Source organism: Chelon labrosus (genome assembly GCF_963514085.1).
Source record: "Chelon labrosus genome assembly, chromosome: 22".
NCBI classification, from domain to species: domain Eukaryota; kingdom Metazoa; phylum Chordata; class Actinopteri; order Mugiliformes; family Mugilidae; genus Chelon; species Chelon labrosus.
In genome coordinates this window covers 21,365,713-21,378,691 of record NC_140355.1, presented here as the reverse complement: position 1 = coordinate 21,378,691, position 12,979 = coordinate 21,365,713, and the positions used below count along the sequence as shown (strand labels likewise).

The following is a 12,979-nucleotide window of genomic DNA, read 5'->3' as shown; positions in this document are numbered from 1 at the left end:
TAAATAGTCTGTATTCAATCTGATAAAGTAGTAGTGGAAGGTTTTTAATAACAAATGTATCCTGCACCATAACTGGAGATGCACCCCAGAACCCAAAACTGGAAAAACAACCGTTATATGATTTATATTTTAAAATACAAAAACGAAAGTGGAAAAATAAAACAATCTATAAAGTTAACATTGGGCTCTAATTTTCTTTTCTACTCACGTGATTTTAAAAGTAAAAGTGCAACAAGTTGATTCAGCACAAAATCTGTGGTCGTTTCTTGCGGAAAAAGCTGGTGCTTCTCCAAATTCACAAGACCAACGCTCAGAGAGAAATTCAGATGGCAAAAAGGTCTAAAAATTACATCTGAATATTGTTCCAAAGTCTGTTTATGTCTCTATTTAGACCAACAGAAAGGATTTAAATCACTGACTGATGGCAACAACTTCTTCTTCTTCACCTACAAAAAACTTCTAAAGTGCTTTTTAAATTGAAAATCAAATAAACTCTAAATTATTTTAAAAGAAATATATATTTTAAATACCAAAAAGTAAACTGACGCCGAAATCTGGCATAAAAGACAGAATCATCTGCATAGAAACACACATCAAATGTCTGTTTTGACTGTAAACAGCAAAGGAGCCAACACAGATCCTTGTGGTACTCCGTTTTCATCAAAATGTGAGCCTGTTTTGACCATCGATAAAAATATCTTGTGTCATGCCGGACAAATATGGACGAAATCAGCTCGGACGCAGTGCAACATTCAGGAGGTGGTATGGTTTGGTCGGTCGGTACCTTGCTGAACAGTAAGTTGAGCTGCTTTCCCGATCCATGGTACCCGCCCTGGGAGAGAAAGAGCTTGACCTGTTCCTGGACCTGCTCCTCGTCCAGATGCCAACAGTTTTCATCGTCCACGCTCGCCCCCGCCGTCGGATCCGGAGCTCCTGCAGCGAACGACGGAAATCAGTCAGCAACACATCGGAACCAATTAAACCAAACCTGACATTAATTCAGAAGTTCACTTCATTAATTGGAGGAAGAATTATATTAAAAAATGCAATCGTTATATCAAAATTAGAATTGCTAATTATAATTGCTAACCCCCATTTACAAAATATTTATTTATTCATTAAATTTAACTCAATTATGTGTTATTTGTTATATTTTATACCATTAACCGTAACAGCAAAGTAAAAACTCTGAAATGCAGCGATTACTTAAACTGTGATATATTAACATGTTTTCAGGAAGCAGCAGCAGCAGACGTGAATATGCCGACATCAGCACATATATATATACACACACACATACACGGTAGTTCAACCTTTTGCATTAATGCAGCGCTGGTCAAGCTTAAAAACTGATCGATAGAGTATATCTGCACCGCATTTTTAACACTTAACACGCGTCTCCGGGGAGGATTAAGTCCATCAGATTCGGGGCAAAATAGGGTCTATTTACCACTGTGCAAATGAAAAGCACTAAAGAGGATATAGAACAAAACTGCAGACTAATCCAAAGTGTATACAACTACCAAGAGGCCAGGAGGTGTTGCTTTGCTGCAGGAACGCTGTGTGCATGAAAACTAATCAGGATATTACAGACAATAACATAAATAAGAATAAAAGAAGTAGTCAGTAGAATGAAAATGTATGTCATATCTTTAGAGAAGGGTTTCCAGGTTCCCAAATATATAATATACAATATACAATTATCTGCAAAAAACTAAATTAAATGAAAATGCATTTATTTCGAAGAAGAACTCGTATTAAAAATATTTTTTTCCTTGGAGATAAATAAATAAAAGTCGTTTATGTCTTGAATTTAAGACATAAACAGCTGGAAACTGGTCCTGCACTGTACGACCATGTTAATGCTCATATTCTGCATATTTATTTAAAATCAGAGCTGCTTAAATGCACATAACTCTGATTCTTTAGTTAGTTTTAAACCATCACAGTGAAGGCATTTCTGTAAAAGCTGAAAGCAAAACGTTTCCTCCCTATAGAGCTTCGTCTCCCAGGACGTCAGCGTCCAGATGGACTTATACTGGAGCGAGACAGAGGACACTTAACACAGATACCTGCCTTTGCTTGTTTTTAAACGACTTTCCTGAATTACCCTAACCCTTAAATCAATTTTGATTTGAAAGATATCCAGTATCGATTCATAAAATCCTCAGATCGTTTTTTTTTTTAAATATAAACCGCATCCTCTTGCAAATCTTGCTCTGGTCTTGTGAGGTAACCTAACATTTTGCATAACAATTCTTGTGCAATGAAGAGATTTGTCCACATGTGAGGTAGATCTAAAACATGACAGGAACTCCAACTCTGAGAGCATTGTCAGGACTGAAAGATGATGGGATTTAAAAAGTGTGACGACAGAGAAGAGCTGCACAAAATCAAAGACACGTGAAAGATTTGAACCTATAGGGAGAGTTGATAAGTCCAGCCTCCAGTAAAATCTTAATCAACCACCTCCACTCACCATGAACCTGGTTGATCTCCGAGTTCTGCGACAGTATTTCATCCGCCAGCTTCTGCGCCGTCGGCAGCACCTCGGTGTGATGCACCGTGATCAGATACTGGACAAACTTCTGCAGCTGATCCCTGTTCATTTGGAATAGAGTCTCTGAGATGGGCAGGCGCAGCTTGACCAGCTCGGGCTTCCGTACCCGGTACAGCGACAGTGCAACGACGTGGGCGCAGTAGAAAATGTCCTTGTTGCCGCAGCTGCATGTCACGGCGGTGATTTTGCAGCGGTCGAAGCTGACGCTCACGTTGCAAACCAGCTCCGGCTCTGAGGTCGTGGCGGGTTCTCTTACTGTGCCGCTGAGGTGAAACCCTGCACGGAAACAGAAAATAAATTAACCACAATATGTACGTTTTAATGCTTAATAGCTAAAAGTCAACACATGATGAGTTTTTAATCATCTTTATATGAACTCTAATGTAAACATTGTGCACAAAAATAGGAAGGAGGCTGGATGACACACTGCATAGAGCAGTTATACCAAAAATAAATAAAATTTTTGTTAAATGGACACTATTTTTATAAATTATCAGTTGTTAAAATAATATTTTAACCTCTTTAGCAAAATATAGAACTTCCATAGCAACTTTATTATTAGTTTAAAGTCGAGGTTCTGCCCATTTTTCGCTCTCTTTTAGCTCCAGTTTTGGTCCCTACCACTTCCTGTGTTTTTAATTACCTTTAAATGAACTTTAACGAACAAATGATGCACAAAAATAGAAGGGAGGTCTGAAGAGCCAGTGCAAAAGAGACTAAACCAGACTTTATGGCCACTGGAGGCAGGAGAAACCAAGTGTAAACACAACATTTACATATTATCACCCTTCAAATCGATATGTTGACTCTTTTGAAGCTTTTGGTCTCTATCAATTCCTGAGGGAAGTATTTAGCTCTTTAGCTGCTGCATGCTACACTACTGTGACAAGAAAAAAGACTCAACTCACAAGTTTAGCATGGAAACAATCTTTAACAACTACATTCATAATTCTGATACCTAAAGGGGTACCACAGGGATGTGTGCTGGGTCCTCTACCATTCATGTTCTACAAAGAGTTGTAACATTCGTCTTTACACAGATGGTGGTCTTCTATAAACGTTATCTAATTCAAGCAAATTTTTTTTACATAAAAGGTGCTTGCTGGTTGTTTCCAAGAAGGTATTGTACAGTTTTTTTTGTGTTTTTTTCTTCAAATACGATGCAATAAGAGCAAAATGTTTAGTCAGCCAGCTGAAAAATGAACAACAAGTCGCAATTCATCATTAAAAACTACGGCTGCTGTGCGTTTTGTTCGTTTTTTTGACTAATTCCATTGTCGTTCTGGGGTTTAACCTTAAAGGCCCGGTGAAAAACAAACCAGAAAGACACAAAGAAAGGACAGGGAGACGAAAGCAAAGCCCTAAATATTCTCATTTCCTTTTCATTTCCCTTCCACAACATGTCCAGTGATTACCTTACCATGAACACCTCCTCCATCCGTCAGCACTGACAGGATCATTTCACCACAGGAACAGAGGCCTGCTATTATACTGTGAACCTATGGCCCTCTCACAAACAAAAATCTATAGGTGCATTCGGGAATACTTGGCAGAAATGTGGACGTGACCTTAAACTTACTTCTCTGAGCTATTTGGGTTTCTGACCGTAAAATAAACCTTTGACGCAAATGCTTTGTAACTCGAAGAGGAGGCTTTAACACTCTGTTTTCCATTTAAAAAAAAAAAAGCCCATGAGAAATACAGATTTGAAAACACAGCAGCCACACGTGGGAGTGAGGTTTAAATATTGTGTTGAGTTTGGAGAGACGCAGCAGATGGCCGTGTTTTTGGCAAAAGAAGAAGATACAACATGTACTTTATGAGCAAAATGCTTCTGCAATGAGAGGAAACCGATAATCTGACCGGGTTAGTGGGTTATTGGTGATAACAGATGGTTTTCAGAGGCTTGGTCATAGCTGAGCTGATACAAACAGTATGAGTTTGTTATCTAGTTTTAGTCTGTTCTGTTTCAGTTTCACCACAGAGAGAACAAACACGAGTTGGCTTTGACGTGTACTGCTAACGTTTCTGGTCCAGGAAACATTCACGGGCAGAACAGTTGCTTATTTAGCCCTGAATCGAAAGAAGCATGATGTACTTCATGCATCACGCCGTCATGAAAACTGGAAAACACATGAAGCGGCCAACTAAGAGGCTGATAAGCCACAATGCCAGCCAGCGACAGATGACAGACAGCTTTCATAGACAGCTATGAGATGGTGGTTTGAGCCAAGGAAAATGGAAACTGCATCAAAGAGCTTCTGTCAAATGATGTCTATGGGGGAGTTTTTATATCACATCTACTGTAAGAGTTGTCTGCTAAGCCAGTAACTCCTTTATCAAAATAAAATAAAATCCCCCTGCCAGCACCTCTAAGGTTCACCAATATGTAAAAACAAAAAACAAGCTGCAAATGGTGGAGGTGGATGATTAATTCATATATTGTCATTTTACAGTGTTTTCTTTGTAGTTTTATAACATGTCTGAGGAAAAAGTTGATACTCCCTACGGCCTCGTCCTTTCATTTCATTTCCAACAATTGTCCCGAATCGATAGCGAGCTAGCCAAAATAGCTTTTACTTTCCAAAACCAGTTTAGTTAAGCTGTTAGCTTGCAACTTTAGTGGACTCATGAAAGACACCACTAATGCTAGCTAGCCCCTAATTGAATTTGAACAGAGTCAAACACAACACAGAGTGATTAAGAGCTGCTAATGACAGCAACTGTTGGAACCATTAGCGAGCTAGCCAACCTAGCTTTGACTTTCATTAACCTGCTAGTTTCCAACTTCCTCATTTGCGTGCTAGCCAAAATATTTTCAAAGGTAGTTTAGTAAAGCTGCTAGCTTACAACTTAAGTGGACTCATGAAAGATACAGCTAATGCTAGCTAGCCCCTAGTTAATCTAAATGGAGTCAAACACAACACAGAGTTGTGGGATCAAGTAAAGTCAAGTAAAATCTTATCTTAGATGTTGGTACCATTAGCGAGCTAGCCAAAATAGCTTTGACTTTCATTAAATGGCTAGCTTCCAACTTCCTCATTAGCGGAATCATTAACTTGCTTGCCAAAATGTAGTTTAGTTGAGCTGCTAGCTTAATAGCATGGCTTTACCTCTAGTGGACCCATGAAAGCTAACGCTAACTAGCCTCTACTTCATTTAAATGGAAGACAAACACAATACAGAAAGCCCAGTCAAACCTAACATTTGTCTGTAATCATTAGCGAGCTAGCCAAAATAGCTTTGACTTTCCAAAGCTAGTTTAGTTGAGCTGCTAGCTTCCAACTTCACACAAATACAAACACAATAGCACGGCTTTACCACTTGTAGACTTATGAAAGAGATAGCTAATGCTAGCTAGCCTACTTGATTTGAATGGAGCTGCTAACAATCGTAGAATGTAAAACTGTTCCTACAAAATGTGCACAATGCTCGCTAACTGTAGCTAGCATTGGCCGCTAGGAGCTGCCAGAATAGGCGAGGTTCGAGCAAAACAAATGAGTGTATCATATAGAGCTTGTTTTATTGTTCATGTAATCATTAAACTAAACTCTGTGATGCGTTAGAGTTGTACTGACCGCACTGAAACACCGTCTGCTGTCAGAGCTATCAGCGCTTACAGCTCTATCTATAGTACACTGGGTTCACATATTTTCATTCTTTAGCCGTTAGCGTCACTCTTTACGATAGCAGCTGTCCAGACGCTGCATGTGACTGTGGTGAAAACGTCTGCAGCGGCAAAACCAGAGAATCTGAGACAAGAGCGTGACGGGAACCTTCACACGGCTGCCGGTTTATTAGGTACACGCAGTTTTATTGTAAAGCTCTGAATGCCCGTTAAGAGGATGTAGGTGTAGTGAGGTTTGATTTCCACTCAGCTCTCTCATGTTCTCATGCATGCGACACACCGCACATAGCTGACACATATCACCCCTACTGGGTGGAAGAAGGCCGTGAACAGAGTAGGTGTTTGTCTGCAGATGTGGTGGAGCCGTGTGATCCGAGCCGAGCAGAAACAAAAGAAGCGGAAGAGATGGTTCTTCACTTCTTTACTTGCTTCACACGGCTATGTAGTCCACATCCTGCCTCTTACGCTGTTACGCCGCCCTGCCCCAGTCATGCCTGGCCCGCAGCTGAACCACTGACGTAACAGAAAGAGAGAGAGAGAGAGAGAGAGAGAGAGAGAGAGAGAGCCGAGAGGAGGGAGGAAGGCCGCTGTGCTGCTGGAAAAATCAGTATGCCCTCAGCTGAGTGAGTGAGTGAGTGTGCACATGCAGGAGTGTATGCTTGGCCGCCAGCCAAAGCCCTGAGCTCAGCATTCTGTAATGCACTTCCTCTCTTTCTGTCTGCTCTCCACAGCTTGCATAATACAGCCCTGTGCACCGCTTAGCAACCAAACTTAACTCCTTCGCTGCCGGCGTGGGCCAACGCGAGCTTGGGGCGTCTCGGAGAACCTCCGGGAACTTTCCAAGAAACTAAACACTCCCTCATATCTTTGTTATTTGCTCATTAGCTAGCCGTACTTCAAGTTCAGGACGGATGTCTTGACAATTCCTGGATTTCGAGACAAATGTTTGCAATCAGATCTGCAGATATGCCGAGTTTAGCTCCTCAACTCCCAGTTAAGTCAGCTTAAGGCGTCTCTATAGGATTCAGTGAAGAGGAGGAGGAGGAGGAGGAGGAGGGAGGTGGGAGGTGGGGGTGAGTGTTTACATATGCACCAGTCAGCCATTCACTGGGCTCAGTAAATGAGAGCTTCTCAGCCAAGGTGTGCTTTGTGCTCATGAGTGCGTTGCATTGTGTCTTCCTGGTGACAATGGGGCAACCTAATCTCTCACCCGTGGAGATGCAGCGTTGCCTCCGGGGCTGCAGGAAGGAGCAGTAAACAACCAATCAATAGCCACGGTGGGCCGATCATCTGCCTCTAATGACTGGTTTCAGATCAGCTAGCACGTGGACAGGCAAAACAAAAATAGTTTACAAATAAAAAACCCCACCAACCTCTCGCTAACTGTTAGCAACCAAAGCGAAGCCCCACAAGCAAGTTTATCAAAACAAAACGATGTTAGCCACAATTCTTGTTAGCATAGCTCACTGGGTACTTAATTTTCCCAGCAGCTAGCATAACAATGTCCCTGTTAGCTACTACCACCGTGCGGAAGCTATTTGGCTGCTATGAAAGTTCAGGCTAAGGCTAGCAGCTCTTCAACACGTCAGGACAAACTCACTAACATCAAATGTTTTCTAAGCAGCAAACTAGTATTTTAGAAATAAATATTAGTCTGACGTTTAATTTTTCCTAATTTAAACGTTGTGGCGCTAACTAGCACTACACTGACACAAGAACAATGCTGCCTACCTTTAGCATCCGTGTTTTAGCATTACTATAATATGGATGGAGCCATGTTTATATGGTGTTACTATTTCAAGTTTTATTTAAAAAATATAAATAAAATGAAACTACATACTTATATACCAATTTTCCAAACAAGACATAGAGCTAACACTAGCTTAATTAGCAAGCTTGCCAGATTCACACTCAATCCAAATCGTTAGCATAGCATTAGCTAACTAGTTTAACTCGCCCATGGTGGAGGTTAGTCCTAGATGCTATGAATGTTTAGGCTAAAGTTAGCAGCTCTTTCACAAATCAAGACAAACTTGCTGCCAACCTTTTGCTAGCTTTAGCTTCTGTGTTTTAGCATCACAACGTATGGATGTAACCGTGATGTTGGTATTTCAAGTTTTATTTAAAAAAAATATATTAAAAAAAGGGGCAACTTTTCAAACAAGTCATGGTGCTAACATTAGCTTAATTAGCTAGTTAGCTTGGTTTAGATGGATCTACAGTTGCAGATAGGTAGTAAGAGGAATATTTTCTTTTTTAAATTAACGACAATATGAATTTTTAGAAGCACATTTGTTCCTGTAAGCTAAGGCTAAGGTGGTAAGGATTAGCAAACAGAGTTTAATAAGATATAAGTGGGGTTGTAGGGAACAGGAGGATGCACCTCCATGCAAGCTCAAAATTAGGTCAATGAGGATTTTAGTTAACTAGGTCAATCTGTTGCCCTCTTGAGCAATCGCCAACAGCTCCCTCATCACCTACTGATCAATGCTCACGCACACCAGCCAGTAAATATGTCACGCCGGGCAATCGCTTCTGATGTCGGTTTTAGAACCTAAAATGTAATTAGGAAAACCAAACGCGGCAGCTAAATCCAGTTATCTGCTCCTTCGTCCAATCTGATGTCCTGCTTTTGGAAGGGAATTCCAGAAATAGCAAACTCCACTGAAATACTACACGGCCGAAGGAGTCCTCCTCAACCGAGTGGACAGAAATTCCTCAGCTCTATCAGAAAAAAAACAAGAGGCCGCCTTTTTTACCGCACATGAGACATTGCAGACGGTCTGGTCACTCAGACAAGAATACGACTCCTCTGGCAAACATCGCCCGGCCAATAAAGAAGGGTGAAACTTAATTGCTGCCATTCAGGCTTGGACGAGACCCGTCTGGCCTGCAGCGAGGAGGAAACTGGCAGTGTTGTTTTTAGTTTTTAAAAAAAAAAAAAAGAGACACTCAGAGAATTACTTAATCTGACAGCGAGAAGAGAAAGAGAGAGAGAGAGAGTTCGGCCTTTTAACGGCGAGAAGAAACCTCTCATAGCCGTGGCGGCTCATGAATCGATTACAAACACGACTATCCAAGCACTTAGAGATGCTGCACTCGATACCGCTCGCCTGTAATGTAATGTGAGGATTATGAAAGCAAGTGTCATCTGAGGTTGCCGTGCTTTACGACGTATTATACTTTATTTTCCAGTAATTAATAATCATTTTGGTGCTTTAAAACCATAAAATCCATATACTGGAAAACAGAAATACTATATTTTCTTATTGATTGCTAGGCTTAAGATCCCCTGACCAAGTTACTCTTGTACTGGTGAAAGAAAAGTCCCATCCCGTCTTTTCCTTTGTAAAGAAAATACTGTGACTGACGCTCCAAGCCAGCCATCACTGTGGTGAATCTGGTATTTTGACAGGTTTTTTTCTTGATGTAAACATTTGGGGAACTCGGTGTTTGCCTCATATTACATCAACAACCGCACTAGTCGTCAGCTCATAGCGGAAATTAGTTCAACACCCCCCCCTATTTTTGTCACCTAAAGGTTTTTCATGACATGGGTCTATAGTCACCACATCCACAAGTCTCCTCCTGCGTTTACACCGTTGAACTTTACGAACCTCAATGACTCAAAACACTGAGAGGAACTGGGTTACGCAGCAAGACGACGACCCCAAGAAACTCTTTCCAAAATTCTGCGGAACGGCCATGTCAAACTTCTTAATGCCGTAGAAATGTTGTGGAAAGACCAACATCTTAGGACTGACGTGGTTCTGTTCTGAGAAACGGGTTAAAATTCCTCCAAGTTGCTGTAGACGACAGATCAGCGGTTGCCGGTAAACGTTTAGTTGCCGGTAACTGCTGCACAAAGAGACCACAGCAGATACTTTTGGAAACAAGGGTTCACTTATTTTTGCACCTCTTGGATATGAACAAATGGTTAATTCTCTTGAATAAATAAATGCATATACGTATAATACTTCTGTTTCGTGTGTTTGATCGGGTTGCATTTGTCTACTTACGGGACTTTTATGGAAAATCCTCAGGATTTTGCACCATTTAAGTTCAGTGTCATCTGGTTGTTTTTGCAAATTTTGGTAGATTGTCACTATTAACAACAACAACAACAACCAAGACAAATGACGTATTGGACATTAAACATGCTAACAGTGTGCTGCACAGCTTAGTTTTTTCTCCATATTCTACTCAAAATATTTCCTGTATTCCTTCTGGGACACTTCCTCTCCTGCTGCACACCACAAATGTCACTTGGACTTACAAAAACAAACTTCCAGAGTTTACAGTACACTCGGCTCTTCTGATAAAACCAACTCCTCCACGGTTCAATCTCGCCAGCGTTTTTACGTCAATGTCTCTCTCTCTCTCTCTAAAACTAATAACGGCCATCAGAGGTTTCACAGCGAGCTTCTGAAGGGACTAGAAGAGGATTTTCACCCAACCCATTTAAAAAGCATTTGTTTGAGTGCTGTCTGCTGGCGATGTGCTGGGAGAAAGTCATTTGTTTAGCCTCTGAGGACCATCAGCCAACCCAGCCGGAGCTTCTCCTCTCCAAATGCATTTGTTCCCACTCCTGAGATCCAGCAGGTCTCCACAGAGATCCTCGCTGCTGCCGCTAATGAGCTCAGGAATCCCACGAAGACTCCAAATAAAATCAAATAAAAGCTTTTAGCGTTTTGCTTACTCGTTGGATCCGACGGTGGTTTATTAAATCTCGTTTTTTTTTTCTCCCAAAGACGTGAAAGTTGACTTTCTCATGCGTTTCTTCCTCAGAGTTCAGACATGATGAGACCAGGATACGGTTAGCTTAGCTTAGCATAAAGAGACTGGAAGCAGGATCCCCAGTCTCTTTATGCTAAGCTAAGCCACGTGTGGTGATACGTCTTAAACCTGATCAACCATTCTGATCAGAGATGAACTGTTCCCATGGAGACAGAATAAAATTATCTGATCAGATGGACGTGTTTGTGGAAACTAAACTACTGGAAATAGAACAGTAGAAGAAGAAGGAAGAGGAGGAGGAGGAGGAGGAGGAGGAGGAGGAGGAGAAGAATGAAAACACAAAAGGGAGAAGGAGGGGGAGGAGAAGAAAAAGAAAATTAGGAAGAAGAGAAGAAGAAAGATAATGAGAACAAGAAGGAAGAAGAGAAGGAGAAGAAGAAAAATTAGGATGAAGAAAAGAAGAAGGAAGAGTGGGAGAAGAAGAGAAGAAGGGAACAGAAGAAGAAACGGTAGGAGAAGAAGAGAAGAAGGAAGATAAGGAGAAAAGGAGAAGAAAGAGGAAGATAAGGAGAAAGAAGAAGAGAAGAAAGAGGAAGATAAGGAGAAAGAAAGAAGAAGAGAAGAAAGAGGAAGAAGAGAAGAAGAAGTAAGATAAGGAGAAAGAAAGAAGAAGAGAAGAAAGGAAGAAGAGAAGAAGAAGGAAGATAAGGAGAAAGAAAGAAGAAGAGAAGAAAGAGGAAGAAGAAGGAAGAGGAGAAGAAGAGAAGATAAGAGTAGGAGAAGAAGAAGAAAGAAGACGAAGAAGAGGGAGGAGAAGAAGTAGAAAGTGCAGGAGAAGAAGAAGGAAGACAAAAAGATAAGAAGGAGGAAATGGGGACAAAGAGAAGGAGTAGTAGTTTCTCCTCCATCTAATCAAACTCTAGAAGAAGACAACCAAGATGTCTCCACGTCTCCAACATGTGTCTCGGAGGCGGAGGCGTTAGCGACAGTTTCACATTTAACAGATAAACTTTTAAAAAAGGCGAGAAAGAAAACATTTCCCCAAACGTTGAACAGTTTCTCTGCTGCAGGATAAACGTCCAGTCTGAGGCTACGCCTGCTGAGCTCTGCACCAACCGACCCGTGACCTTTAACCTTTGAACTGACACCAGTCGCTTCCTGGAGGCCTCAACCAGCCCGACGACACCAACAACACCAGGAAAACATCAGAGCGTGGGAGGCTGGACGCCACACGGTAGAAACGTTTAACTTTAAAGCCCAGAGCTTTGTGAACCGTCGCCAACGTGTTTCTTCAACGCAGCCTCGTCGGTCGACCGGAGACCAAACACCGAAACCAGAGAGACGTGACTGCGCCGACCCGTTCCAGTAAGTGCATTTTCATATCTCACTGTTCACACACTACGTTTGCATACGTTTATACGGCAGACCGGAGGCCAGAGCCGTCATAAAGAGAGAACTAAAAGGGAGCAGTTCCCTTTAACGCCGACGGTTCAAAGTAAACAGCAACTCTGAGAATCAGCTGCTGCTAATTTATGGATCTCTGCTGCAAAACAAACTTTGAATGAGATTTACACTGAGATTCTGCAGAATAGCTGCACCGGTACCATCCTACAGACTCCTACAACAACATAACCTGGGTTTTTGTAGTCCTGGCATCTTCTCAGAGTCGATAAAGTTCATATTTTAACATAAACTATTAAAATAATTTACTTTTTGTGAGTTGGTTTTAAATTCTAGAGCCGAACCAAACGTTTCCAAACCTACCAAACGCGCCTGGTTTAAATAATGATTTACGCACAAAGACATCTGGAAGATTTGAATTTAATGACGGCCATTAATGGGTTGGACGTACACACCGATCAGGCATAACATTATGACCGCCTTCCTAGTGGAGACAATGCTAGGAAGGTTTTATGACCCGCAGAACCACTTAGCAGCCCCAAGACAAAAAGAAAGAGGAGGTCAAGGGGTCGTAGTGGAAGAGCCACAAGGTCCACACAGGGAGGAGGTCGGGGCGGATGGATGGGTCAACCTTGTGACTTCTTTTTAGGTTT

The 12,979-nt window shown here is 41.5% G+C and overlaps 1 protein-coding gene across 2 annotated transcripts in view; it reads right to left on the bottom strand.

Annotated features, from left to right (window-relative positions):
• Window positions 1-12,979, bottom strand: part of LOC311508011 (zinc finger SWIM domain-containing protein 6-like) — a 42,337-nt gene that overhangs the window by 15,982 nt on the left and 13,376 nt on the right. For both annotated transcript variants that reach the window (XM_084572619.1, XM_084572618.1), the window contains exons 2-3: window positions 2,480-2,836; window positions 785-933 (exon numbers count right to left, since the gene is read on the bottom strand). In XM_084572619.1, the coding sequence (XP_084428745.1) occupies window positions 785-933; window positions 2,480-2,836 (506 nt within the window). The remainder of the gene's footprint in view (window positions 1-784; window positions 934-2,479; window positions 2,837-12,979) is intronic.